Consider the following 27,984-nt stretch of genomic DNA (forward strand, 5'->3'; position numbering starts at 1 on the left):
CGGGCGCCGCCGCTGCTGCTGCGCGGCCCGGGGGGGGCGGCCCGGAGAGCCCCGCACCGCAGCGGCCGGAGCCGGCCCGGATCCAGCTCTGACGGTAAACGGCGGCGAGCGATGGGGAGGGCGGGGGGAACGGGGGAGGGAAATCACCGGCGCCGTGCGGAGGGGGGGGGGGGAGGACCGGGAGGGACCGGGGGGGCTCCGGCTCCTGGGGCGCATCGGAGGCGGCGCCGCCGCAACGCGGAGCCCGGCGGGGCTCGGTTTCCCCCGGCCGCGCAGCCGCGGGGAAGGAGCGGCGGGGTCGGAGCTGTTGCCGGCGGCCAGGGCCCGGCTCGGCCGTCGCTACCGGAGAGGAACGGGAGCAACTTTTGTGGTTTTTTTGTTTTTTTTTTTTGTTCCCCGTTATTTTTTATTTTTAATTTTTTTTTAAATGGCTTTTTCGGGTCGCCCGACTCGGGAGTGGAAATAAAATATCCACGGGTGCCTCCATGAGGAAAGCTGAGACACTTCCAGCGGAGCCGTCCGGGAGCTGCTGCTGCCGTCCCTTCCCCACCGGAAAATAGGGGATTTTTCTCCTCGCCCGGAGAAAGGGGCGGCGGGGAAGAGCCCAACGGGAACACCGGAGCGGGAGCCCCGCCGGTGCGGATACCGCCGGTCACCGAGGAGCCGAGAGGAGCAGGATCCAGCGGCGATGCTTCACGGAGAATCCCGTTTCCCCGCCTGCCGCCACCGAGCACGCATCTCCCAGCACAAGCCCCGCTGCGGAGGGAGCATCCCTGCGGCATCATCTGGATCGCTGGGAATACGATTCACCGAGGCACCGTGGTTCCCAGGAGCTCATGGGCATCGCTGCCGGGCGTCCACCGAGGCTGCCAGCGGGGCCGAGAGGGTTGTGCCGCCTTTCCGGCTCGCTCCCGACCAAACCCGAGGTGTTCCCGTGGTCCCAGCATCCCGATCCGGCTCCGGGGAGAGCCGCCAGATCGTAGGGATTGAATGGCCGGAGAGGCAGGGCCTGGATGCGGGGAGCCGGAGGCAGCTTGCTGCAGGTGACGCCGTGCCACGGCTCCGGCCCTGCGGGTTTATTCCCGGGGAGGGCGGTGGGGAAGTTTTACATCCGTGCTTGGTGTTTTCCAAGGGGGGAATTTGCTTGGCATCGGGCAGCGGTGGTTTGCCTGGCCCTCATTGTCGGGGCACAGGTGGCTCTGTAAGGAGGTTTTGTGTGTGTATATGTGCAGCTCCCTGCTATAGGGATGCTCCTGTTCGGAGGCTGCAGGCAGCTCGCCCGGGCGGGTGATGTGTTTCCATGGAGGACAGAGCATTCCGGGCCATGGGGGTCTGCGGGCAGGGCAGAGCCATGTGGCTCCTCGCTAGGGAATATCCTGCATCTTGCTCGGGATGATTTGGTGGGATTTGGCAGTTTTGTACCTTCCCGTGCCCCTGTGGTGGGGTTTAGCCATCTGGTGTGCCGGGCTCCAGTGCTGTGGTGGGACCGTGGCTGGCAAAGCCTTGGCACACGGGCTCCTGTGCTGGCATGTGAGGTGGGAAGCATCCCTGGCAGGGGGTACGTGGGGATCCCGGCTCCTCGGGAGGGACTTTTCCTTATTAAGGATCCATAAGACTTTCAGGAGTGGATTTTCGGGTGCTTGGGTGAGCTGTGTGCTTGGGTCAGGCTGCCTCGACGCTGTAGCAGGAGAGGGAAGCTCTCACCGCGGTGCCTTCTTCTGACCTTGTGTGTAGCCCTGGGGGAGGGAAAGCCTGGCTTTTCGGGAGCCTGGCTTCTTATCCCGGCTTTAGGAATGAGTGGGACGGTACCGGTGGGGCACGGAGCAGTGTGGGCTGCCAGAGGAGCCCGTTTCAGCTGAGGGTGTCATTAAAAGCTGAAATATCTCAATTTATCCCCAGGCTGGAGCTGAGAAGCCCATGGAGGGAGGAGATGGGGTGGCTGCTGCTGGGGGCCACATTATCTCTGGTTATCTGCCTGATTTTATGCCTTGAACACGCATCCATCCCTGGGGAGCCCGTTCCCTCCTGGTGCTGTGTTTTGATCGCAGGCTCCTGCCCTGCCTAGGATGCGCTCTGGGTCCCAGGACCGAGGGTCTCTGGTGTCCCACGACCCCGCAGCAGTGATCCACACCGAGCTGCTCCCGCCGTGCCCGCAGCATCAGCGCCGGGCTTTGCATCCTGCCAGGCAGCTGAGTTCATTTCGCCTGAAGCGGGTTTCCCTGCATGGCCTGAACTTGTGCTGGGAAACCTGCGGTGAAGCCTAAATGTTAGGGGGGATCCAGCCCTCCCTGCGCCCTCCCGCTGCCGGGTACCAGGGATGCGGCTCCGGGGCGATGGGGATCAGAGCAGGACATCTTTCCCGGCAGGATGCGGTCTTTTGGGGTGGTGTTTGGTGCTGGGGGAAGGGGGGGGGGCCGCTGCCGGTGCCCCCCCCCCGCAGGGATGCTGCAGCTGGTGGGGGGAGGATCGGGGGCTGCACCTGCAGGACCCCGCTCCCGGCCCCGCCGGCATCTGCCGCCGCATGTCCGTCTGCAGCGGGCGCATGCATGCAAAGAAATAAGACATTTCTTTCTCTTCTGCCTGCGCATTCCTCAAAAAGCTAATATTCATGAAAGGTAATTCAATCAAACCACGATGCCTATCAGCTAATGCCGCAAAGCTGGCGCAGGGGTGAGAATGGGAGCCAGGAACACAAAAGCCCTGTTTTATTACCTCCTGCTTGCCTGAGAATTGCTTTTCTCCCTCGAGTGAGCCGGCTAAAGCTGGCTTTATTATGTTAACCTATTTGCGTGTCAAGAGCTATTGTGCCTCTCTTTATCTGTGTTTGTATTTGCTCGATGCAGGGAATAAAAGGACGAGGCGAAAATGGATGGCTGGTCAGTGCTTTGCACTCTGGGGGCACTGATTGGTTGCTAAGTGATTTGCATCCCCGGTAATCGCTTTTATCTCGGAAGGATGTCGTGTATAATTATAAGCCTACTGACATCTTTTGAAATCTGCCTAATGGGTGTTTTTAATTTACATGGGAAGCAGGGGCTATTTGTGTTGCTCTGATTACAGGTTGTGCGCCAGTGTATGGTTTAAAAGATAGATATTTCCAGAGACTTGGGGGACTGTGAGTGACGAGGCTGTGATTTTTTTTGGCCAGTCCCTGCTCTCCCAGGGACGGGTGCAAGAGCAGAAGTCACCAGGTGTGAGTTTGGCGTTTTAACCTCTCAGCTCCCCACCGTGCAGCTTGGGGTGCTGCTGGGCTGGGTTCCTATAGTCACCCTGTGAAATCAAGCTCCCTTTGCAGCCTAGAACAAGGTTTTTGGGGGGTCATGCTACTGAGCCCTGCTCTGGGCATCCAAGCCAGCGCGGTGGTGATGGTGGTGCTATGGGTCAGGAGTGGGGAGCTCAGTGCTGGTGCTTCCCGGTGCTGTAGTGGAGCCACAGCTGGTGGGTTCACATGGAGCCACAGTGTTCACTTAGAGCAGATAAAGCTCCTGGTGAGCTGCGGTCTTATTGCCAGCCCTGGGCACCTGCACCCGGCCACCTCCCAACCCAGGGCCACACCGGAGCCTCCTTGAGGAGTTAACGGGGTTCTTGTGTGCTAACGGGGTGTGCTCCTGGTGTTGGGGCATTGGCAGCAGTGTGGGTGCATCTCTTGGGCAGGCAGTGGGATGTGTTGCTCCAAGACCATCCTGGGTGCGCTCATGCACGGAGCAGCCCTGGTGTGCAGAGCAGGATTGCGGTGCTGTGCTAGTTGTGTGCTTGGCTTTTCTGCTTTCCACCTCCATGCTGGTAAATCAGCACAGTGCCTCGGGGTGGAGGTCACTGTGAGACGAGGGATGTTGGGGTCCCTCCTGGGGCTCTGTGTGCATCTTGAACATGCAGAGGTCCTAATGTGAGGTGGGTGCATGCGATGGGCGCAGGGGCTGTGCTCTCTCTGGAGCCGGTGCTGGTCTGCGTGAGGGCACAGAGCAGGGCCTGGAGGCAGCTCACCCACAGGGCCAGCTTGGCCCGGCTACCTTCCTCCTCCTCCTCCTCTTAAAGTCCACAGTGGAGCCTCAAGCGCTCCCCAGCTCCCTCTGGCCCCGCACAAGGTGACCCCATCAATCTGCAGGGCTGAGGCAGTTTGATGGCACCGTGGGCAGCACTGGAATGGCGAACACGGGGCATGGGGGAGGCACTGACACGGTGGGATGAGCACCGCCGGACCGGGTGCCCTGGAGCCGGGGCACTGCGCCCTCCCGCCCGGGTCCTGTCGCACCCGTCCCGGCGCCCGCGCCGCTATTTATGGCTGGCTGTAAACAAACTCCCAATGAAAGAAAGTTAATGACCTGAGACTGACGGGAGCCTGCTGGGAGGTTTTATAGCCCCTGGGACTCCTTTTGCTGCGGAGAGAATACATCAGCGGGTTAACCCAAACCGGCGAGAGCAGTGCGGGGGCCAGGGGCGGCCCCAGCATCAGGAGGCGTTGCAGAGGGGCTGGCCCCGTGTGAGGAGAGGGGTTTTGTGGGGGTGACCTGTCTCTGGACCCTGTCTCTATCCCCTCATGTGGGACCGGGGTGTGCAGTCCTATGGAGGAAAGGCACGACCCAGGGCTGGGGTTCTCTGTCACCATCTGCCTCTTGTAGGTCATCTCTGCTAGAGCAAAGGCTGGCTTAGCGTCGCTGGTAACCACACACTAATAAAGCCTTAATACCCTGCAGCGGGGAGGTTTTGCTGTCAGAGAGAAATATTCACTTTGCTGCCAAATTCAGCCTTCGTTGCACAGCAAGAGTGCTGTGGGGGAGATGGGAATGATGCGGCGTGGGGTGCTCTGCAGCCCCCCTGTTTAATGCCGTGTCCCGGCTCACTGCAGGGTGGGAGTGTCGTGGTTGGTGCTCTCGGGGAGGATGGGATGGTGAGCATGGCACACGGTGCCCCGCTCGCTGCCTGCTCCCTTCCCTGCAGCCTCCATCTGCACGCAGCGCTTGATTTACCGAGCAGAGCTGGCAGTTAAACCTGACAAATTGAAGGCGGTTTTAAGTGGTTCAGGTTAATTAATAGTCAGGGAAGTATCAATTTTTTAAGGGATGCTCTTGGCTTGCAGGGAGGGCTGGAGCTTGGCTTTCCCTTTGGAAAGCAGCACCATCTGTGTGCGTCCCCCCGGCAGGGGGATGGCGCTGGGCTCGGTGGCATCGCTCTTCTGACCCACAGCCTTGTATTTCTGCTTAAATATCCCCCCTTGTGTGGCTGGTGAAGGAGGGACGGGATCACCCTCATGGCTGCAGTGCCAAAGCCCCACTGCCCTTCTCGGTGCCCTTTGGGGTCTGGTTGTCCCCTCTCTTTCTGTGCTGGGAGGTTTGTGCCATGGCAGCACCATAGTGCTCTGGTAATCACAATGCTTTGGTTGTAGCTACCTGCAGTGGTGCAGCCAGTAGCCGTGGTGTCCTTGCCCCTATGGGGGACCCATGGTGAGCACCAGTATGAATAGGACCATCAGGTTCCATCGTGGGCTGGGACTGGGAGTTGATGTGGATGAACTGGAGCAGCATCCAGTCCTGTTAGTTCGTGCGTGCTTGACGCAGATGCTCACATCTGCTCACATCTGGTGAGCTCGAGGCGTGGGGATGCTGCCCAGGGTTCAGACTTTAAAAACATAATGAAATAAGCTTAAACTTCGCTGTAAGAAGAAGATTTGGTGCTGTGGTGGTCTTGGTGTGCAGGAATGGGCACCTCCAGGCTGTGCCTGGGCTGGGTCCCAGAGCAGCACAAAACCTTTGCTGGAACATGTGCTCCATCTTTCTCAGCCCAGACTGGGATGCAGGTGGAAGTGGTGGTTTTTCAGCAGCCCTAATGCTTGGGAGTATGAGAGATTAAGGTTAGTGACCATTTTTTAACTCAATAAAGGGGAAGACAAGCTGGAGTCTGCAGTCCAGAGATATAATTAGTTCGCAGCAGTGGTGCTTTCTTGATTTAGCTTCAGAGAGCAGAACAAGACAAGGATGTTATACCCAATTAGCAATAACATACAGGCTGAGCCTCGCTAGGTGAGATAACAAGCCAGTTTTATAGCTCTTCTTTACAGACTTTTTTTTTGTTGGCAAGGGGGGAAAGGAGGAGAGGGACCGAGTCTTTATTCCTTTTCATCTGGGAACTATTAATAGTGAGCTCAGAAAGCCCAAAGCCGAGTGATGCATTGGCCAACGCAGATGATAAAGAGCCTGGAGCTTCCTGTCTGTCCCAGAGGGCTGTGTGGTGGCCCTGGAGAAGGCTGGGTGGGTGCCAGCCGTGGCAAGGACACAGCCAAGGGCCACCCACACACCCTGGATGCGTCTTATCTGCTGCTGCGATGGTTTATGGCACGTGGACGGGCAGCATTGATCCCTGCCCAGAGGGGCCCAGTGCATGCAGGGCGGCCGTCGGTGCCGCCCTGTCCCCATCCCCAGCACTGTTACCCTGGGCCATGTCCCCCGTCCCCATTGATGTGACCCGAGCTGTGTCCCCTGCTGGGTGACCCCCGGCCACGTCCTCTGCACAGCCCCGGTCAGATGCCGGCTGCCAGCGCCACGTTCCCACTTTGTATTGTGGATCGATGCCATTGATTTTTCCTCCCCTGTAAACCTGGACGGGTCGGGGCTGCGCAGGGGAGGGTTTTGTGCTGCTCTGGCTCTGGCTCTGCTGCAGCCGGAGCATCCTGTGCTGGTCTCCACAGCTCACCCGTCCTCCCGCGGGCCTCTGTGCAGCGGTGAAGCTCAAGGACATCCAAAAAGGCAGTAAAAAGTCTGGGAAGCTCAGGCTTTGTTAATTAGCTTTTAATAACGAGCTCTGCTCTTAGTGGCGGGGGGGGGGTTGCAGGTGGCTCTCCCTTCTCGCTCTCACCATCAGCCCTTCCTGCAGTGCTTGGTGAGGATGTGGTCGCCGCTGGGGTCCCGGCTTCATTTGGGACACCCATGGGACCAAGGCGGCCCAGTGCTTCCCTTAGGGCACAGCCAGGGTGGGGACCCCCCTCACCCTGCAGCCTTCCCTTGCTATGGGGCAGATCCAGCGGCTGGGGCAGGAGCATCTCCCCTTGCACACACAAGGGCGGATGGGGACAGGGGTGGAGCGGGGGGGGACACATCCCCACCAGGAGGAGCCGCATTGCTGCTCTCCGGCCCTATTAACACCCCCCCCCCCCCAACAATCATCAGCTCTCGTCGTAATCATTGAGACTATTAGGGAGAAATGTTGGCTCGCAGCTCATGTCAGACTTTGCGTTCTGCTTTGCAAACGCGCACAATTAATGCCAATCAGGCGGGGGAGCAGCCAGCTCGCAATCACGGCTGCTCCGGCGCGGCTGTCAGCGCGTCCCAGCCCGCCTCGTACATTTTCATACAATTGCTATAAACAGCGGAGGGGAAACTCCTCGTTCCTCGCCAGCCGCGGGTATTGTTCTCCCTTCCTTTTAATTACTCGCCATTCAGCAGCTCCTCCGGCCTCGGATCGGGGCGGGCAGAGCAGGGCTTTGGAAAGCAAAGAGAGGAATCTCAGCCGTGCCTGGCTTTCCCGTGCAGGTTGTCTGCAGCTAAAGAGGAAAAGCCTGGTTAATTCTTTGTCTTTTTCTTCTCCCCCCCCTGCCTCATTGCATTGTTTTCTCCCCTCGGGGGCACAAGCTGGTCCCTCACCCCCAGGGAACCCCGAAAGCAGGGTGAGCTTGGGAGAAGCGGAGGGGGAAGAGCTGGAATTACGTGACCGGATGGTGGTATAATCCTCGTTACAAAAGTACACATCAATTATAAGAATTCCTACAGTAATCTCAGAAATCTATCTTTTCTGCTGAACCAGCTCATTAAAGAGCACCATTCATTTCCATCTCGCCGGGTGAGAAGGGTTTAAATCTCCAGAGCTTTATATCACCAAACAGACTCAGGGTGATGGACTCTCGTTAAATATTAAAAGAGCAAAGTTGATTTTTATTATTTTTTCCCTTTTTTTCCCCCTCTTTTCCTTGAGACTGACAGCTCAGACGAGGCGTAAGGAGGTGTGAGGGTGGTGGTCTCCACCATGCATAGCATCCCCCTGTGTCAGTGGGGTGATGCTCAATGGGTGTCTTTGAGCACCCCATGGCTCCCCTCACCCCCGGGCACCAGCCAGTGCCACGGAGGAGGGAGGGAGGTTTCCTCAGGCCACCCTGGCAAGCTCCAGAGCCTGCGCCGGACCCGGGCACAGGCAGGGCTTTTGTGTGCCGGGGGGCAGCGGCCGGCTGTGGGGTGAGGGACGGGCACAGAGCCCCTTTGTGTGCAGCTGCACCCCGCGGCAGCGGCGACGGGGCAGGCTGCGGGGACGGGGAGCAGCGGTGGCAGCGGGGAGCTGGTACCTGGGGCTGGGGAGCGGGATGCAGGGATGGGAGCAGGCCCCAGGGCCGGCCGGGGTCGAGGGCGGTGCGGGGCAATGTGTGCGCTGCCGCCGAGGCTCTGTGCAAACACATTAATTTGTTTTCTTTCTTGCCTCGCCTTTCAGGGTAATTGGTTGCATTTGAAGCCTTTGTGAAAGCCTTTGATTATAGTAATTTCAGCAGCGCGATCTACCCTGGATTCCTTCGTCAGATTCTTTCACAGCCCCGGCGCTCGGGGCTGTAATTACCGCGCGGCGTGCGCCGGGCTGCGGTGCACGGTGCAGCCGGACGGGCTGGGCACCGCCACCGCGGTGCTGCCGTCGTCACCACGGCCACTCCAGGTCCCCTGTTGCCACAGCGAGGCCCTGGGGTGGGTGCTGGGGAGCTTTGGTTTCTGAAGTGTTGAGTCTGTTGGGTCTCGGGTGGGGATGTGGGTGATGCGTGCACCCAGGCAATGGATGGGACCCCGGCTTGGGCTCCTAGTTCGTGGGGTGCACGTTGATTTAGTTGCTGCTCTGGAGACCTCCATGCGGCTGCTTGGCTTTCCTGATGGTTTGATCCTGTATCGCTGCTGGGGCTGGTACCAAAAGTCTGTGGAGCATCCTGATGAGGATGCTCTTTCTTCTGGGCATCATCCTCTTGGCCCCTCTGCCTCCATCCATGTGCAGGATGGGAGGCACGGTGTGACTGTGTCGGCTGAGTGAGGTTTTTGCTTCAAAGCCTCCTGGGGCAGCATGTTGCTCCCACAAGGCACCAGGCTAAGAAGGGATATGCACTTACAGGCAGGTCCTGCCTGCGCGCTGCTCTGGGGTCCCGTTGGGACCCAGACGAGCTCCAGCAGAGCCAGGCTCTGCCAAAACCACCAAAGGAACCCGAGCGGGGCCCTGACCTTTGCTAACGGGGCCGTTCCCCCTCCCCTCGCTGCTGGCGTTGCGCTCTCAGGCCCACGTCACGACCTCCTCTGCAGCGGCGCGCCAGCCTCTGCCACTTCCAATTACCCACTCCTGCTCAGCCTGCGCTCCTCCCCGCACCAGCGCGGGGGCTCTTCCTCCCTGCAAGCACGGCAGCGGGTTGGGGGGGACGCTGCAGCAGGGTCCCTCGCCCTCCCTGCTCAGGGAGCCTCGTGCGGTGCTGCCCAGGGCTCTGGCTGCTCAGCCCCCGGGGCACTGGAGACATTTGGGTTTCTAGGATCATTATTAACCTGTTCGAGAGCTGTTCCCGCTCGTAGCTAAAATAGATCTTTAATCTCTGCTCAAAATAGCTCATTTGATGAGAGGCCTCCTTCAAGCTGACACATAAATTTAACCAGGCTGCCCGAGCCCTGCGCGAGGATGTCTGCAAGTGCTCAACAGCACTCGGATTGCTGGGGTTTTTAATGCCATCATTAGGGACACGGCTCCTGCCTTCTTTCTTCCATCAGGTCACTTGTACTGGTTGGGAAGCGATTTGCCTGTGTCCTCTGCCGTGTCCCCGTCCCTGCCCCTCTTGCGAGCTAAGGGATGTTTTGGGGTATTCTTTGATGTTGGTTTTCTTGAAGGGGTTTCTCCTTGGAGCTGCTGCAGGAGCATCTCCGCTGGGATGTGCACCTGCATCTGCGCTGGGATGTGCACCCCATCCGTGACGTTCTCCCCGCAGGCTCTATCTTGCAGGACGGGGCATGATAGAGGAATTGGGAGGGGAGGGACCCCCTGGGCATAGAGCTGAGTGGGGTCAGACCCATAAGCTGAGGGCACAGCTCTGTGGGGTGCCAGTCAGGTCTGGGCTCACCCCAGTCACCTTCCCCATAGGACACAGGTCACTTTCCCAGTGCCTCACTCTCCTGCACCCCGGCGAGATCCCGAGCAGCAAAATAATCACTTCCAGCATCATTATCCGTTGCAAACCCCAGCTTCCAATTTTAATCAGAGGAGCTGGTGTTGCTTTAAGATCCGCGGGTTTTAAAGATCACAAGAGGGGTTAGAGAAAATTACCCTTGACTCTGACATGCTAATGTAATCTCTAACCAGATCTGCAGCACTGCAGCTAAAATTGCTTTTTAGATTAACATTTAATTATTAACAGGGCCCCCTGAAAGGCCCGGGGCTGGAGCGCGCGGAGGGGAGCGGATTAGCAGGGTGGGATGGAGCGGGAGGGAGGTCGGTGCCGAACTCGCTGCTCTGTTTCATCCTCTGCTCGCTGTGATTTATGGCGGGGTGACCTTTCCCATCCTCGCCCCTTGCAGGGCTAAGATGCGGCGTTGCTCACCCGGTGCTGTGTCCCCTCCATTGCCGTGGCACCATAAATCTGGTGCTGGATGGGAGATGGACAGGAGCTGGCACAACCGTGGTGGTGCCAGGCGGCGGTGCCAACCGGAGTCCCGGTTGCCTTGGAATAGGATGGGCCTCCTCTGTGTGCTGAGGGGAAGCCTTCCTCCTCCAGCACCTCCTCACCCTCGCTGTCTGATGGGAAACCAGTGTCTGTGAGGACCGGGGATGCTGGCAGTGGCTATGATGGGGCTGCTATGGGGTAGCCCCGATGTCCATGGGGAAGGGGAGCTCCCTGGTGGGTTTCTCCATCCCAGCAGTGAGGGCTGAGGGCTGAGGTGGCTGTGTTGTACTCAGGGCACCAGGGACCAGCAAGAGCCTTTGCTTAATTTATCAGTGCTGCCAGCTTGTGAGAGCGCTGCCAGCCTTGGCCCCGCTCCCACGCTGTCTGTCTGTCTGTCTGGTGCTGTCAGAAGCCTCCTGCTGCTCTCCTAGCGGGGTGACCCTGTCACCTCCTGTCCTTGCGCCGAACCCAGCGCTGCTTTTAATAGCAGGAGTGGGAGACACCGCGCTGTGACTCTGCAGCATCCCCGCTCCTTCTCCCCTTCCTCTCCCAACCCCGAGCCCTCCCTTTTTAGGTGGTTACACCCCAGAACGCCCGATAAAGCTTGTGCAAGGGTGTGCATGCGTTGCACCAGAGCCTGGATGGTGACCAAGGGCGGCTCTGCCGGGTCTGCAGCACGGACCCGGTTCAGGCTGAGACTTTAAAGATTCCTCTTTTTTGTTGTTCCCCCCCTCCCATCACATTTTCCTTTATCTAAATCCTCGCCTGCGAAAGCCTCCATCGACAGCTGCGGGGCCTTATCTCGCCGGAGGGACCTTCGCAGGGCTCTCGTAGGAGATAAGCTCGACTTATCAGGCGCTGATGTCAGAGGAGGTGCCAAACCCTCCCGGCGCGGGGGCTTTAGGCATGGAGGGTGTTGGGTTTGTGTTTTTATTAAAGTCACAAAGTCCTTGGGCTTATAAATAGAGCGATGGAGAGATTGGACTCAGAAATTACCCTGCACGGGTTGGGGGGGGAAGGAGCAGGCAGAGAGGGGATGGAGGGAGCGATGCCAGCGTTGGGGAGCGATGCTGTGGGATGCGGGACTCCTGGGGAACCCTGCTCTGGATGTCCCCAAGGGACCCCTCTCGCCATGTGCCGCTGGCTGGGCTGAGGCTTGGGGTGGTTGGGCAAAACTGCTGAGTGTTGTCTTTCCTGCCACAGAAGAGCCAGAGCAGCTTGAACTAAATCGGATCCTGCTGATTGGAATTAGTTCAAATGCAGATGGAGCTAACTAAGCCGGCGCTAAGCGTCGGGCCAGCCCAGTGCCCAATTCCCATCAGCTGATTCAAGGGCTTTGCTGAGCGGCATTAGTGAAATGCCAGCGTGGCACAGATGCCCATTGTGCCGGCGCCCACCCTCTCGCCTACGCGTGCTTTAGGGGCTGGGACAGAGGGCTGGGGTTGTGGCATGTGTGGGGTCATGGTGGTTATGATGTGTGCCTCTCGGGGAGGGGTGGAACGCAGCATAGTTGTTGGCATACTTCTCCCCACTGCGTGACGGTGGGAAATGGGGACAAACCTGGACTCTGAGTCAATTGGTGGCTTTATTTATCATGGAATCATGGAATGGTTTAAGGGATCTTAAAGCTCATCCAGTTCCAGCCCCCTGCCAAGGGCAGGGTCCGCAGGACTAAGGTTGCCAACAGCTCCTGTGGCCGGCCATCAGCATCCCACTTTCCCCAGGGTTCAGCCCTGTCCTGGGGCTGCATCCTCACCCTCTGGTCAGCACCCCGATCGGTGGCTGTTGCCCTGTCCGCTCACCCCACGCCACCCCATCCCTGGGGGCTTTCTCCTTGCTCTCAGCCCTGATTCCCCTGGGAATCACCAGGGACCCGATGCACGTCTGGCATCATCCCCAGCCCCTGTTTACCAGGGGCACGGGGCAGTGTCCCGGCGCGGAGCCGGCCTGGCTGCAGGGGAGGCGGTGACGTCCGCCCGCTAATCGGCCAGATGGTGACACGGGGCAGGACGCCAGCCCTGAGCTCACTGCAGAGCTGGGGCTCAGGTATGGCCAGAGCTGATGCCATCCCATAGGGTCCATCCCGTGGGGATGCGGTCGGAGCGGACGCAGAAGCGCTGCGGTGCCAGCGCGCACGCAGGAGCTGTGTAATGAACCCCGAGTCCCGGCGGGGAGAGGCGAGCTCCCCGGCAGTCAAGTGCGCTCGCTCAGCCTCTGAATAAGAAGCACTTCATTCTCTTTTCAAACTGTATAATTTCTGCCTGATTGTAATGGCATATTTTAAAATTACCAGAAATCGAAGCCAGAAAATGGATAGGGCTGCTTTTACTGCGAGCTGCGTTAACAAAGGAGATGTAATGCATGAAATAAAAACACCTCCCTGCCCCCCTCCTGCTTTTTTTTTAAGACAGTAATAGGAGAAAATTGGTTTTGAAACTGAATAAAAGTCCCTTTCAGAGGAAATCATTTCTTTCAGGGTACCTTTGCTGAAAGTAAAATAGTGAATAATGAAAGGTGGTTACATGATTGTCTTTCATTTAGAGAGCGCGAGGACAGATGGAATCTGGGAGAAATGCACGATTGGAATAATTGCATGGTAACAAGGCGCTTGTTGTGAAATTAGTATCTTAAGAAAGTAGTGAAAAAGGCTTTTACTCATGAATACTTCATTATTAGGAGAAAACAGCACAATTTGGGTTCTCCAGACACCTGCTTCGTATCAGATGACTTCCTCCTCCCCGCCTGCTCCTCACACCTTTCGATAATGAGTCTCTTCCCTTGCCCCCTGGTTTGCAGCATGGAGGGGATAGGGGGAGACCCCCATAGCACCCTTGGGCAGAGCCTGGCCTCGGCGCTGATATCCCGCATGGGTCCCATTGCCAGCATGGGACCCCCCTTGCCTGGTGCAGTGGGGCACGGAGCGGGAGCAAGCGGGTACCATCACCTGCGTGTCCTCGCTGGCTGCAAAGGCGTGTTTTGAAGGGGGACGTTGAGACCGGTGGAGCAAGGAGAGCCCCGGGCACAGCTCTGGGACCAGATCTCTGCTGGTGTGAACCCAAGGCCACCGCCTGCTCCCCTGCACGCCGGTCCCGGTGCTGTTTGCCAGCACTGAGGCATGCGGGAAGCATCCCAGCTGGCTGCCGGAGGATGATTCCCCCATGATGGAGCACGTGAAGTGACGGACCCGGCCGTGACCCCCATCTGTGACCTCCACCTATGACACTGAGCCATCAGTAAATGTTCAGCTGGGAGAGCAACGGCTCCGAAGCTGCGATGCCGGGGGACCGGCACCGCTGCCTGCTTTTCTGCTGCTCCTGCCCACGTCTCCCTGCCCTCTCCAAGTGGGAATCTCCCTCCCTGCGCCAGCCGGAGCAGTGGGAGGGTGTCAGCAGCAACTGGTTATAATTCATGCCCTCGGTGGCGGCTGCCGAAGGACGTTCAATGAGCAGAGCGGTGGCGGCGGTGACTTTGGCTTGACCCCTCCGGCTTTTGTCGAGCAGGTTTTTGATGCCAGCTGGGAGCTGGCGGCAGATCCCAGGACCCCGATGGGATTTTAACACTGCCTTTCCCCAGCCTTGCCCGGAGCCGGCGGGATCCTCTATTGCCGGGAGGCACCGACTGGCACGCTGGCAGAGCAGTCTGGCACTGGTGCCCGAGGGGCATCCCGGCTCTGCCCCGTTCCCGCTGGGAAGGGTGGGAAGCTTTGCAGGGAGCACGACTCGCCCGCTGAGCCCTTCATGTTTATTTTATATACATTCATATTTCTTTAAGGCTCCCAGAGTTGTTATCCGTGAAGGAGGGAAGGGCTCTGAGCAGCGTGCGGCGCCGGGGGCTCCTGCTGCAGCTCCATTGCCCAGGGAGAGGCCGGATGGGCAGGATGGTGATGGGCAGCTCCTGACCGGATTCTCTCTCCTCTCCGCAGGGCACAGGCTGGCAGCGGGGCCGGCGCTGCCCGCCCGGAGGCCAGGACCATGCTGGCGTGTCTGCAGAGGACCCAGAACCCCCCAGCCCAGCACCTCGCCTGCCCCAACAAGGCGCTGGAGCCGCGCAAGTGTAAGTGCCCCGGGTCCGGGGGGGACACACGCGCAGAGATGCGCCCGCTTTGATGCTGCTTCCCCTATTGAAAAAGACATTTCTTTAACCGATGATAATTAAACAGAGCAGCAGAAGCGGGGAGGGAGGAAGGAGAGGAGATAAGCAAATTAAATTGGGTTGCTCTGGTTGATAAGTGGAACTTCAGGACATGCTGCAGAGCTGCCTGGAAGCGGCGCAGAGGATGCTGCTGTCGCCTGCTCCGCAGCCCCCCAAACCTCCCCATCCCTTCCCCCCCTAATTACCTTCCCCATTTGGCTGCTGCTCGCCTTCCCCCGGAGCTGGCCTTTCAGATAAGCTGTAAACCAGTTACATTAAAATGGGATCCAAAAGGTCACTCCAGCAAAGCACCTGTCTCTCCCAGCCTTTGTCTCTCAATCCAAACCGTGATTAAATGTATATTTAATGAGCCTGCTTTAGGCAGGCGTGTTTGACCTCCCCGGCTGGGAAAGGCGCATTAAGATTCTCAAGTGATGAATGTGTGTTTTAAAGAGGGGAGTGGATATTTTTCTGCTGGTCTCAGTTGGATTTTTAAACATTGCTGGCTGAAGACAAATCAGCTGCTAAAGCTCTGCTTGTTAGGCTGTGACAGCCCCTGGGCATTTGTTTAATGATCTCTATTTTCATGGCGATCTGTTTTTCCCCTCTACCTGGGTACCCCGACTGGGGTTTAGGGGCTGCTGGAGACCCGCAGCATCACTCTGATAGGGTCTGGCAGCACGGAGGGTTAGTTTTTGGGGTGAAGCTCCCCAGGGTTTGGCACAGCATCGCGGCCGGGAGCAGGGTGCCAGGCCAGAGGCAGGGTGATGGGCGCCCAGGTGTTGCAGGCAGGGAAGCACACGTGTGTGTGCATCAGTGGTCACAGGGCTAGGTGAGATCGGTGCCTCCCAAGGTGTTTGTCCCCAGGCACCCAAATGGGTGTCAGCAATCAGGGGGTCTCAGCGCAGATGCAAAGCATTTGGGTGCATGCGTGGACCCCGTGTGCCTGTGCCACACAGGAGCTCACGGTGCTGCTCAGGTCGTCCCTTTGTTGGTGTCTGGAAAGGAAACAGATGTTGCCTCATCCATTGCGCCTGAGCAACGCAGGGCTGGCACCAGGCTCTGGCTCCTGGTGCACTGCATTGCCACAGGTTGTTAGCTCAGCCATGCCCACACGCTCCGAGACCCATGGCAGGGTTTTCCAGAGGTGTTTGGCACTGGGAATCTCTGTGTCAAGTCCAGTGTGATGCTGAGGTCAGGATACATCCACCCATCCCAGGCTGAGCCCAGGGCCATCTCGGTTCATGGGGATGAAGCCCAGGAGCCCACTGCTGCTGGGGAGGCTGGTGCTCCCAAGTGTTTCCCACCCTACCATAGATGATGCTAAAGTAAGGTTTGGGGAATGGGAGTCCATACAGGGTGTCACCAAGGCACCCAGGGGTAGGGGGGCCCGCTCTTGGAGGGTCCCATCCCTGCGGTTCTGAGGTCTCTGAGCCATGCTGATGGGAGGAGGGTGAGCTGCGAAGTCAGTCCCCAAGCGGGATGGAGCACTGGGGCTTCTGGCTGATTACACCACATCCCTTGGGGCAGGACAGGGCTCACCCGAGATCCCTGAGGCTCGTCCCGCTCCAGATGTATCCCTGCGGTAGATGGTGCGCGGTGGCAGCCAAGATCCCTGCCTGGCCCCCCTGTGCCGCGCTTGCCGCTGGGTGCTGCCAACCAGGTCACCTTAATCAAAGTTTAGCTGCCTGCCTGCTCCGGCTCGTTGCGGGCAGCCCCAGCGCATCGCTCCCGCTCCTGCAGATTAAATTGCAGCTGACATCCAGGGCCACGCATCCGGCTGGGAAGATTTCCCCTCCTTTATTTATGGCACCTGCGGGAAGCGCGGCGCAGAGGGGCCGGGAGCCGGGGCCGAGCCCCCCGCACCTCGCCACCGAGCATCCTCTTCAAACGAGGCACAATTTAGAAGTGCCTCTGATTGCTTAATTTGCTCCTGAGTATCTCAGTAATTATCTTTATGGGTCTTATTCCTGTCCTCTGGCATTGTTTCTGTGGATATTAAATGAATCTGGCTCCGGGCGCGCTGGCCGTCTGGCCCGGCACCACTGTGAAATCCTATTACCCTGCCCGCGCCGCTGATTAATTTTGGTATTAATTTCATGTAAAAGGTGAGCTCAGTAATTCCGCCCGTGCTGGGAGCTGCCGGCCCCGCTGCCTTCGCCCCCCAGCTCTGCCCCTTGGCTCTCCTCCTAATTGCTGTCCCCCCCCCACCTTGTCTCAGTGCCCCACGTGCCGGTGTGGGCTCGCTGCATCCCGTGAAATCCATCCTAGTAACTGCTGTGGGTGACTTTGCTGCGGTGCCAGTTTATGGCAGCAGCCTGCTCCCCTTGCCGCTGATCCCAAAGCTGCATCCTGGCATGGCAGCGATGCATCCTTGAGGATGCAGGAGGGCGCCTGGAGCCCTGCCTGCATCCAGCCGAGGAGCAGGAGCCTGCGGAGAAGCAGCATCCTCAGGAAAATATCACGTCCAATTAACTCCAGCAGCCTGGTCCCTTTTGATTTTATTCTGTGCACATTACAGGAATCCTGAGCTTTATTTAAATTATAAATCAAATAATACCACTCTCGGCTTGGCCCACCTCTGCCGCTCCTGCTCTCTGCAGTGCTGTCGCGGTGCCTTGTATTTAATTACATGTTCCTGTCTGCGTGCCCTCCGTCAGCCAGCACCATGCTGCTGGCATGAGGCTGTGGGGTGCAGGGTGGGTGCTCCTGAAGGCTAACGTCACATCTCACCATGAGCATCCTTCTGGTGAGGCTGGGGCTGGGGGGCATAGAACCATAGACTGACTGGGTTGGGTTGAAGGGACCTTAAAGCTCCTCCAGCTCCAACCCCTGCCACGGGCAGGGACCCCTTCCACTGGAGCAGCTTGCTCCAAGCCCCTGTGTCCAACCTGGCCTTGAGCACTGCCAGGGATGGGGCAGCCACAGCTTCTCTGGGCACCCTGTGCCAGCGCCTCAGCACCCTCACAGGGAAGAGCTTCTGCCTGAGAGCTCATCTCAGTCTCCCCTCTGGCAGGTTCAAGCCATTCCCCTTGGCCTGTCCCTTGTTGGTCCCAAGGGACCTCAGCCCAGTGGGAACGGTGTGAGAAATGGCTCCTAAGGGATGGTAGGAGCCAAGAGCTGGGGCATTAAAACCCTAACGAGAGGCGGTGCCAGGGACCCAGCTCCAGGGTCACCCACGCTCTCACACTGACCCGTGGGGGTGCCTCTCATCGGTGATAAAACTGTTTAATTGCATATGGGATAAACGGGTTTTAATGGCTCCTCATTCCCCAATTCTGCCGATTCCAAGGGCATTTTCATTAGAGTAGCTGCAGCGAGGCTCTGCTTTCGTACACACCCATAAAATATCATTTTAATTTCATGAGGGGTTACACATGAGTGAAGTAAGATTAATTCTTTCATTTCCAGTTTCTGGAAGGGATCGGTTAATGATGGCTCTGTGTATTTATATGCGTGCCGTAAAAAGGAGTTCAATTAACTGCCCTGCCCAAAATGTGCTGTTGACTTGCACTTTCCTTGCCAGGAAACGCTGCAAAGCTGCTTTTCAATGGGGCACGTGCGTGTGTGTGTGGGGTGGATGGGTGAGGATGGGCTGCTCCGTGCCAGGGCCACCGGGTCAGAGCCCTGGTGTTTGGGTGGGATTCACTCATAATGCCCCAGCACATGATGGGGGTTTGGGTTGTGTCCAAACGTGCCAGGACCGCACCAGTCCATTGGGCATGGAGCAGGTTCGTGGGTACCAATGGGGCTGTGTGGGACTGCAGACCCAGGGATGGGGCATCTGCTGACATAGGGGTGCCCATTCTGCTCCCCTGAGCAGGGATGGGGTCCCATGGGCACCAGCAGCCACATTTGGGATGCAGAATCCATGTCTTAAAGCCATTCAAATGCTGATTCACCATCAGTGACCAAGCAGAGGGGCCGGGGAGTGGCTGGGAGGAGCTGCAGTGGGGTCCCTCCTCTTCCTCTTGGTAGAATGGCACCAGGGGCCATCAGGGTGGCATCAGGGCTGTACTGGGGCTGTGTTGGATGACAGAAGGGTGGCATTAGGAAAGCACCGGGCAGCAGTGGGGTGGCATTGGGGCTATATCAGGATGACGTTGGGCTGGCATGGGATTGCGTTGTGTTGGGGTGGCCTCAGCGGCATCAGGGCTGCGCTGGGGCAGTGTTAGGTGGCCTGTAAGTGGCACTGGGGCAGTACTGGGGTGGCATCGCGGTGCTGTTGGGGTGACCCCTTGGTCTCTTAAGGGTGGCGCTGGGGTAGCATCAGGGCAGCACCAGGGCATCCTCCAGCCCGGTGCCGCTGGGCTTTGCCGCGCCGGTGGCCGCGGTGCGGCGGTGCGCTAATACCTCGTGGAGGAGACAAATGGGAAGTGACACGTGTGTGTGTAGACGGGTATTTGTGGTGACGCTTTGACTGCAGATAATAAAGTGCTCGCCCTGAGGTGATCCAATTCAGCAGCCGCCTCGGCAGAGCCGCGCGCCGAGCAGGGGGAGAAGAAAGGGGAGGCAGAAAAGGCCCGCCTGAAATGACATGTCAGCCTAAAACGGGAGCGCGTTAACGGATGAAGATCTGGGGACGGCGGAGCCCAGCGCTTCCCTTTGTGCTTTGTCATGAATTCTGTTGTCTTTGCAGATTACGGCTCCGGCGCGGGGTTTGCCACCTACCGTTATCCAGATGGATTTCTCCCACTGTTATCTCTGGAGTTGGTTTTCATTGAAGCCCCCGGAGCCGGGGCGTTTGTCTCTCATCTCCTCGCACCAGGGGATGCTTTTAGGGTCTGGGGAGTGTGTGTGTGTGGGGGGTTCTGCAGCAGGGATGCAGTGTTTCGGGGGGCAGCAGCAGTGATGCTGAGGGTGATGGTGGTTATGGGTGACTGCCGTCCTTGCCGGGGGTCCAGGGACCCCAACAGCATCCTGCCTCTGTGCTACCCATCCTGGGGACACCGTCACCATAGAAACCACTGCTCTTTCTTCACAGTGTGACAGCAGCGCGACCTGCCTGGTGCGGGGTGAGTGGTGCAGGGGTAGCAGCATCGGTGCCCCCCTCTGCACCCCAAAACCAGCTCGGGGCTGGGTGCTGCTCGGGGGTGCCCCCCTCTGGGGGTGTTGGGTGCCCCCCTCTGCACCCCAAAACCAGCTCGGGGCTATGGTTCACTGTGGGTCTGGGCATCCCCCAGTGACCCCCCAGCTCCAACTGGGACCCCCGGTGATTTGCCGTGCTCCCGGTGCCAGCACCCTGCTCCGTGCCACGCTGGCAGCCGGTGCCAGCCTTGCCATCTGTGGCTCGGACCACAAACTTCAAGGACTTCCTTGATTTGTGAAATGCACCAGGTTTTGTTTGTTTTCTTCCTGAGTATTTTCCAAACATTGATGTTTCTTCCAAGTGTTTCCCAAATATTGATATTTCTTCCAAGCAATTTGCAAATATTTAGGGTTTCGCTCTCCCAAAATCTGTTCCCACTGTCACAGGCAGAGAAAAATGGGATTTTGGATGCTTTTTAAGGCTTTGGAGACATTGGGATCTCCGTGCTGCGTCCCCCCGGAGCCAGGGGACGAGCGCTCGGCTCTCATAGAGTTGAATTCATTTGGAGGCTGCAGCCCTGTTAGTTTTTAATGGGAGCCATTGGCAGGTTGATCGCTGAGCAGCTCCTCCTGCATCCACCCCCTGCTCTCAGCATCGCTCCCCTTCCCACCTCTGCTAATTACACATCCTGCCTAATTGCTGCCCTTTTGCCCCTCTGGCTCCGGGAGGCAGAGCAGGAGCAGAACCCAGAGCTTTGCTTTCCAGGGTGGGAGGGAGGGTGAGGATGGAGAAGGACAGAGAGGATGGGGAGGGGGAGGATGCAGGTGACCCCCATGAAATGCCCTTTCCTGGAGGGAATGCGGCAATGGGACCACATGAGGGCAGAGCAATTGGGGCTTCATGTTGCGGTTCAAGGCAGAAAACCATGGCCAAGCCCTCGGGTATTCCTTGTGCAGGGTTGCCTGGAGATAGGGGTGAGAAGAGTTTTCCTTTGGGGCCATAGGAGGCAGGGCTCAAGCAAGGCACCAGGTAGCTTCCATCTGCAGCTTCACCATCAGCAGCTTGATAAGGATTTACTGCCCAGATTCCTTCTTTCATTTGTTGCAAGAGATTTTAGTGCTTTCGATGTGTAAAACTCAGGTTTGTCCCATCTTGTCTGGAGGAGGAGGGAGGGGATGGAGGCAGGGATGCAGTGGCTGTCTTTCGTGTGGCTGTTAACCGGTTAGGTGCCATGTGCTGCTGTTCGGGTTGTCCATGCTGAGTCCTTGCTCAGGGCTGTGCTGGTACCAGTGCTGATTCCCAGGACGTACCCCAGTGTCCTGCTCACTGTCCCCTTCCAGAGTGGGACAAACGCCCTGGGGAGCGTGGGGTCTCCTGCAGCATCATGGCCTGAAAATTAAAGCCATAAATTGCCGGTGCAGGTGCTCACCCTCATCCAGGGAAGAGGGGGCTCAGGCAGGGATGCTGCTGCCAGCACAGGCCTGGGGATAGCAGGGGCTGTGGGAGCAGCATGAAGCATCCTTCCTGTCCTTCCTGGTCCTAAGCATCCTTCCTGTTGCCAAGCATCCTCCTTGGTACCAAGCATCCCTCCTGGTACCAAGCATCCCTCCTGGTACCAAGCATCCTTCTCATTATCAAGCATCCTTCCTGGTGCCAAGCATCCCTCCTGGTACCAAGCATCCTTCTCATTATCAAGCATCCTTCCTGGTGCCAAGCATCCTCCTTGGTACCAAACATCCCTCCTGGTACCAAGCATCCTTCTCATTATCAAGCATCCTTCTTGGTGCCAAGCATCCCTCCTGGTACCAAGCATCCTTCTCATTATCAAGCATCCTTCCTGGTGCTGAGCATCTTTCCTGGCGCCGTTTTGATCCCCAACTGCTTTCATGGAGCAGACGCCGATTCCCAGAGCCCCGATGCAGCTCCTGTGAGCTCCTCGGGTGCCGAATTGTTCGCCTGACTGACAGCTGAGCAGCACAGACAGGTCTATTATTGCTATGGGGCCCGGGCCCCGCGGGCCTGCAATTTAGGTCTGCGCTATTAACCTTGCCTTGTTCTCCACTTTGTAACCGCTTTAGTGCCTTTAAAAGTGTACGGTTAAAATCGGGGTTAATTAGGGGCCCGGCAGCTGGGCTTAACTGGCGCCCATTGTGTCCCAGTGGAGCCAGGCTGGGGTAATTGGGGACTGTTGTGGGTTTGTGCTGGTGGACTCCTGCGAGCACAAGCCCTGTATGGTTGGTCTCTGGTTGGCTTTGGTCTCTTCCGCCCTAAGGACGGCTTTGGTTTGCTCCCTTCCCCTCCTTTCTCCCCATCTTTCCTTCTTTCCTAGCGCTTGAGGGCTGTGGCTGCAGCTGGACATGGTGTAGGAGTGTCTGGGGATGCAGAGGATGCAGGGGTAACAGGGGATGGAGAGATATCAGGGATGCTGGGGAAACAGGGGATGGAGAGATATCAGAGATGCTGGGGAAATGGGATGGAGAGATATCAGGGATGCTGGGGAAACAGGGGATGGAGAGATATCAGAGATGCTGGGGAAATGGGATGGAGAGATATCAGAGATGCTGGGGAAACGGGATGGAGAGATATCAGAGATGCTGAGGAAACGGGATATGGGAGATGCTGAGGAAAAAAGGGGGTACAGGAGATGATGGTGATGCGAGGGATACGGGTGATAGGAGGGATAGGAGTGATGCAGGGGTACGGGGGATGCAGGGGTGTGGGGGATGCAGGGGATACATGGGACACAGGCAGTGCATGCACATGCCAGGAGAGGCTTTCGGGGGGGGGGGGGGGTTGTTTCTCAAGGCACCCCCATCGCTGTTGGACATTTTGCTGCTGGGGGCATGGCGGGGCCAGAACTCCCTGACCCATAAAGAGGGATTTATTCCGGCTCGCGGCACCGGTGGGGTCTGGGATTTACATCTGTGTCTGGAGCCGGGTTTGGTGGCCAATTTGCTGAAGTAAAAAGTTGTTTAGCTGGAGGCGTAATCTTATAAGCCTGTGCTGCCATTATAATGGCTTCTCGTTTCTGCCTGGCTTTCCAATAACGCTGGGAGCAGGAGCTCGGAGTAATATAAAAAGCCATCGGATTATTACTGCGGGCAATGCATTTTCCATTTACAGTAATAAAATACTGAGGAAACAAAACAATTTAAAATTCCAATAAAATTCAACCCAAATCTTTGGCTGCTGAGCAGATTCAATTATTTAGCTGTTATTGAGTGCAGGCTGGGAAAATAGAGCAGGTCAGGGAGGGAGGGAATGCTCGGAGCGGGGAGCGTGCTGGCCGCATCCCGTGGGAACACTGCTGAGGGAGGGAGCCAGGGAAGCATCACTGTGGATGGAGGCCTGTCCCTGTGCCCAGTGCTTGGATTTAGGGAGGAGATCCCGGTGTGATGGCTCCGATGGTCCAAGTGGAAGAGGCGCATGGTGAGTGCCGGCGGTGGCCGGTTGGTTGGCTGGGGAGAGTTTGCCTCTCACAGTAATTGCATCCCATTGGGAAGCAGTGACTGCATCCCATTGGAAAGCAGGAATTGCATCCCATTGGAAAGCAGGAATTACTGCGGAGATGGGGAGCACCGGAGCCCATGGCACACCGCTCCCTGTTCGGTGCATCACCCTCCATGTGACAGCACACCGGGCTGGAGGCATCTCACAGCCAGCCCAGCTGGTGCAGAGAGGTGACCAAGGCTCTCCCATCGGCCGGATCGCTGTTGGATGCGGCATTCCCTGGGCACACACCAGCACTGAGGATCACGAGTGGGATACCCTTGGCCGGGCTTGGCTCACTGGTGCGGGCAGCTCTGCTGTGCCACTATATGCTGCATGGGGCTGTCCCAAAAGCATCGCTGCTGTCCCAGTGCTTGGGGATGGCTTTTTGGCCACGGTGGCCTTGGGCGATGCTGCCTCCCTCCTCTCTCCATCAGTGTCCCCTTTTCTTTTGATATTTTCCCTTGGAAAGGAGCGTTTCCATGGAATGGGCTCATTAGGGATTCTGCAAGTGTCACCAGCTAATTAGTGTCGTGTTAATTGAGTATTCACGATGCTGCCACCTCCAAGGACAGCGGTGCCGGCGTGAAGGGGAATGCAGATGTGCGTGGCTCCGTGCAGCTCTGCAAGGCCACCCGGGCTCCGGAGCTTCCCGGAGGTTGGATGGTCCATGGTTGGATGGTGCAGGCCGGGATGCCGTGTGCCTGCACGTGCCATGCCATAGGGAGCTGCGGTGCCTCCTGTCTCTCCCGGCAGCTCCATTAAATCCTGCTCAGAGTCCCTGGTTTTAATTGGCTTAATACACTCGTTAATAGCAATGTCTATTTAAGACACCTGTAAAAAGCCCATAACGTTTGCTTAATGGGGGGAATGGCTGGTGAGCGCTGCGCCGTGCTGCCTCTGCAATTACTGCTGCACTGCTCGGGAGGAGAGGATGGAGAGAGGCCCCGCTCCTGCATCCCCACGCAGCGCGCTGAGTCCCGGTCCTAACGCTGTTCCCGTGTGTGCGGGCAGCATCCCTCGGAGTAGGATTGAGGCAGGCCAGTGTAACAGCTTGGTTAGGTGTGCTGGATGCACCTGATGGCGCAGCTATTCCACGGTGACTTTGCCACCATGGAAGCACATGGTGGCACCAGGAATCGCTGGTGCCGGTGGCATCCGGAGCTAAGTGCTCCCTTGCAGGGACACCGAGTGCCTGCGGTCCCTTTCCCCGGGTACTGTGGGGATGTGCTGCTTGAGAGCATCCGAGATTGACCCGCAGCAGGGGAAGGGCTCCTCATTAAGGGGGTCACAGCCCCAAACCCCCCACTTTTGAGCACCTCTCCCTTGTAAATCCTGTCTCTGGGGCACACATTGGGTCTGGCGTTCCCGGGATGCTGCAGGCATCCCTTAGGAGGGCTGGGGAGCAGACATCATCCCCTGCGTGCTGGCATGTGTGTGCATGTGCCTCTGTATATGCATGTGTGTGCGTGGAGGTTTTAAACACCTAATTTATTCCATCTATTAGATAGATTTTGTAGATTTAATCATTTTCACAGTTGGTGGCTCATTGGATACTCAAGATAAACTCCAAATGAAAGTATAATGGGTACGACAAATGAGTTTTCACACCAGAATGGCAGAAACTTGCTTGGGAAAGAGTTTGAAAGGAACAAAACTAGATACATATATCCATTTTTTTCCCCTGCAGTGGCTTTTGCTGACTCCAGTAGGTTACCACAGTTAATTTCACCAGTTTTGTTCATCTGTAAAATTGCATAAAAGTGACATTTTTGTGCTCATTATAGGAACTGCTGATTTATGGCTGGTAAATGCAACGCTCTTCCATTTTTGGTGAGGTTCTCGTAGCAGCGCAAAGCACCCATGAAATTGCTTGTATAATGTAGTTTAAATCCAATCTCGGAGAAAGATTCCCCCGTTGGGTAAAGTGACATTTCCATTCTCCACACCGAGTTTATTTTAGGCCACTTACAAGTGGCTCCGTCAGCGGGAGGGGGCAGGTTGGTGCCGTGACCTGGTTTCTGCCGGCAGCGGGTGATGGGTGGTGGCGGTGCCGGGTCCCCGCTTCCCCAAGGCACCGGGTTCACCCTGTGCTTCGCTCCCGCAGGCGAGACGGCGGCACCGATGCATTCCCCGCGCTACCCCAGCCCCGCCGAGCTGGATGCCTACGCACAGAAGGTGGCCAACAGCCCGCTGACCATCAAGATCTTCCCCACCAACATCAGGGTCCCCCAGCACAAGCACCTTAACCGGACGGTCAATGGCTACGACACCACGGGGCAGCGGTACAGCCCCTACCCCCTGCACGCCGGCGGCTACCAGGGTCTCCTGGCCATCGTCAAAGCCTCCGGCAAAAGCGTGGTGAAGAACTCGGAGGGGAAGCGGACTAAGCTCTCGCCCGCCCAGGTCGGCGTCGCTCCCTACCCCGCGTCAAGCACTTTAGCTCAAGGTCCCTCCTGCGCCGGGCAGCTGAGCTACCACGGTGGCCAGAAGCAGCTGGAGGGTCCCGTGCCCCCCAACGTGACGGTGGCAGCCTCCGTGCTGCCGCTGGCGGGCAGGAGCCTGGCGCTGCCGCCGTCCAACCTGCCCTCCATCCAGAGCATCATCTACCAGATCAATCAGCAGTGCCAGGCGCAGGGCGCGCAGCCGGGCTGCCCGGCCGTGGTGGCCGCCAACCCCAGCCCGGCCAAGCACGGCGCCTTCACCGGTGCCTACGCCGGCGCCGTGCTGCCCGAGTGCCGCAAGGGCGCCGAGCTGGCGCTGGGCTCCAACCCGACCGCGGCCCTGGCACCCAAGGCAGGGGTGTACCCCGAGGGCATGGACTACCTGGTGTGGCAGCAGAAGCAGCAGCAGCAGCAGCACCTGCGCGTGTACAGCGGGGGCAGCGGGGGGGCCCTCAGCAAGTCCCCCGAGACGTGCGCGGCTGCGTCGCGGCCCTACGCGCTGGGCGGCGCGGCCGAGAAGGTGAGCTCGTCCCCATTGAACTGCATGCACGGCAACTTCTCGGTGGGGCAATACTTCGCCCCTCCTTGGAACAGCATCTTGGTGACCCCCAACAGCGACTGTTACAACCCGCCGGAGCTGGGCGCCGGGCCCCGCGAGCTGGGGGTGCCCCCGGGCGAGGGGCTGCCCAGTAAGACCCTCTGCAATACCTCCATCCTCAGCAGCAGCCTCCAGTCCCTGGAGTATCTCATCAACGACATCCACCCGCCCTGCATCAAGGAGCAGATGCTGGGCAAGGGCTACGAGACCGTGTCTGTGCCAAGGCTCTTGGACCACCAGCACGCCCACATCCGCCTGCCCGTCTACAGATAAGGAACCGATGCTGCTTTTCCCAAAGCCAGGGCGAGGATCCCGGCGCGAGCCGCGCTCCCCTCCGGCACCGCGCGGGGCCCGGACCGCGGCAGCCATGGTGGCAGGGGGACGGGGATGGGGACACACGGGGTCGGCTGCCGAAAGGGCTCCCGGGACACTGGCATTTCCCCGGGGTCCCCAGACTGGATTCACCCGCATCCCGCCGGGAGGACCAAGGACCGCTTGTCTATCTCTATAGCTCAGAAATCAGTTTTATCTCCACGAATGTGAACAGGGAATCGCTACGAGTTGCTGCTATCCAGGGAGAGGAGGCTCCGACCCTGCGGGCGCCCGGCTGGGTCCGTGCGGGGCAGAGCCCCCGTGCCGGGCTCACCGCAGCCGGTCCCAGCCCGGTGCCCGCAAGGAGCCGGCGCCTGACCTGTAGCTGAAGTCCGTAACTTGCACTGCTTTGATTAAAGCTAATAACTGGGGACAGTCTGGAGGCTGTTTAAGAGAAAACCACTTGAAACTTGAACAGATTGTTTTGTTCTCCGAGTTCTGTTATTTTTTTGTAGTGACTAGGCTGTACATCTACGTGTTGGCTGCTACAGAGTCTCCTCACACCCCTCTTCCTCCTCCTCCTCCTCCTCGCCCGGCCCCGCGTTGGCCACTGGCTCCTATTCCCGTTCAACCAGGGGGTTCAGTACCCCCTCCCCAGCCCCTTTCCCACCCCAGGTCTCACACTTCCAGGCTGTTCCATTTCCCCCTTTACTGTCAGTTCTACCTTGGTGCTGGGTTAGAGGTGACCGCGGTACCGGGGGCACTCGCATACCTCCTCCTTTTCTCTTTTCAGTTCCGAACCGCTCATTAGGGTCCGTTCTTCATTACGTGTAATGACGTCTTTAATAGTTACTCATTCAAAAACAGCTCCACACCACAGAATACAAAGTGTTTTCGATGTCTAATGGATAAAGAAGGAAAACTACCCCGATGAAGCCCAAGGTGATTGTGCTCGGAAGAGAGGTACTGTATCCCTGAAAGGCCTGTTCAAGCACTAAGTGCATTTACAAATCTCTGAGAATGTTTTTTCTTTTATACTAAAATTGACCATTATATTCTACTGTGAGAAGTGCTGCTGCACTTATATTGTTTTAAAACAAATGAAGAAAAGATAAAAAAAAAAAAAAAAGAAAAGAAAGAAACACAAAACCCACAAGCCGTGTGTCCGGATGGTGTTTTTCCCAAAGTAAAGCCAGGATATCGCTGGATGTGTGTGCTCTGGAGTCTCTTTGCTTTGCTGTGGCCTTCCCCCAGGACCCCCCTCTTTAACCCACAGATTTTTAGGGCACCTATAAATAACCCACTAACGATGCTGAGCCATTAATCCGGC

General features: G+C 57.8%; 1 protein-coding gene across 1 annotated transcript; it reads left to right on the forward strand.

Moving 5' to 3' along the window:
• FAM222A (family with sequence similarity 222 member A) lies at positions 1 to 27,862 on the forward strand. Its single transcript, XM_057413048.1, has 3 exons — positions 1 to 94; positions 14,574 to 14,704; positions 25,408 to 27,862. The coding sequence occupies exons 2-3, from the start codon at positions 14,623 to 14,625 to the stop codon at positions 26,613 to 26,615; spliced, it is 1,290 nt and encodes a 429-aa protein (XP_057269031.1). The 5' UTR covers positions 1 to 94; positions 14,574 to 14,622; the 3' UTR covers positions 26,616 to 27,862.
• Positions 27,863 to 27,984: the final 122 nt, after the last annotated feature.

The sequence above is a fragment of the Pezoporus wallicus genome, unplaced genomic scaffold, assembly GCF_028554395.1.
Source record: "Pezoporus wallicus isolate ANWC-B61680 ecotype Strahan unplaced genomic scaffold, APGP_CSIRO_Pwel_v1 contig_13850, whole genome shotgun sequence".
NCBI lineage: Eukaryota > Metazoa > Chordata > Aves > Psittaciformes > Psittacidae > Pezoporus > Pezoporus wallicus.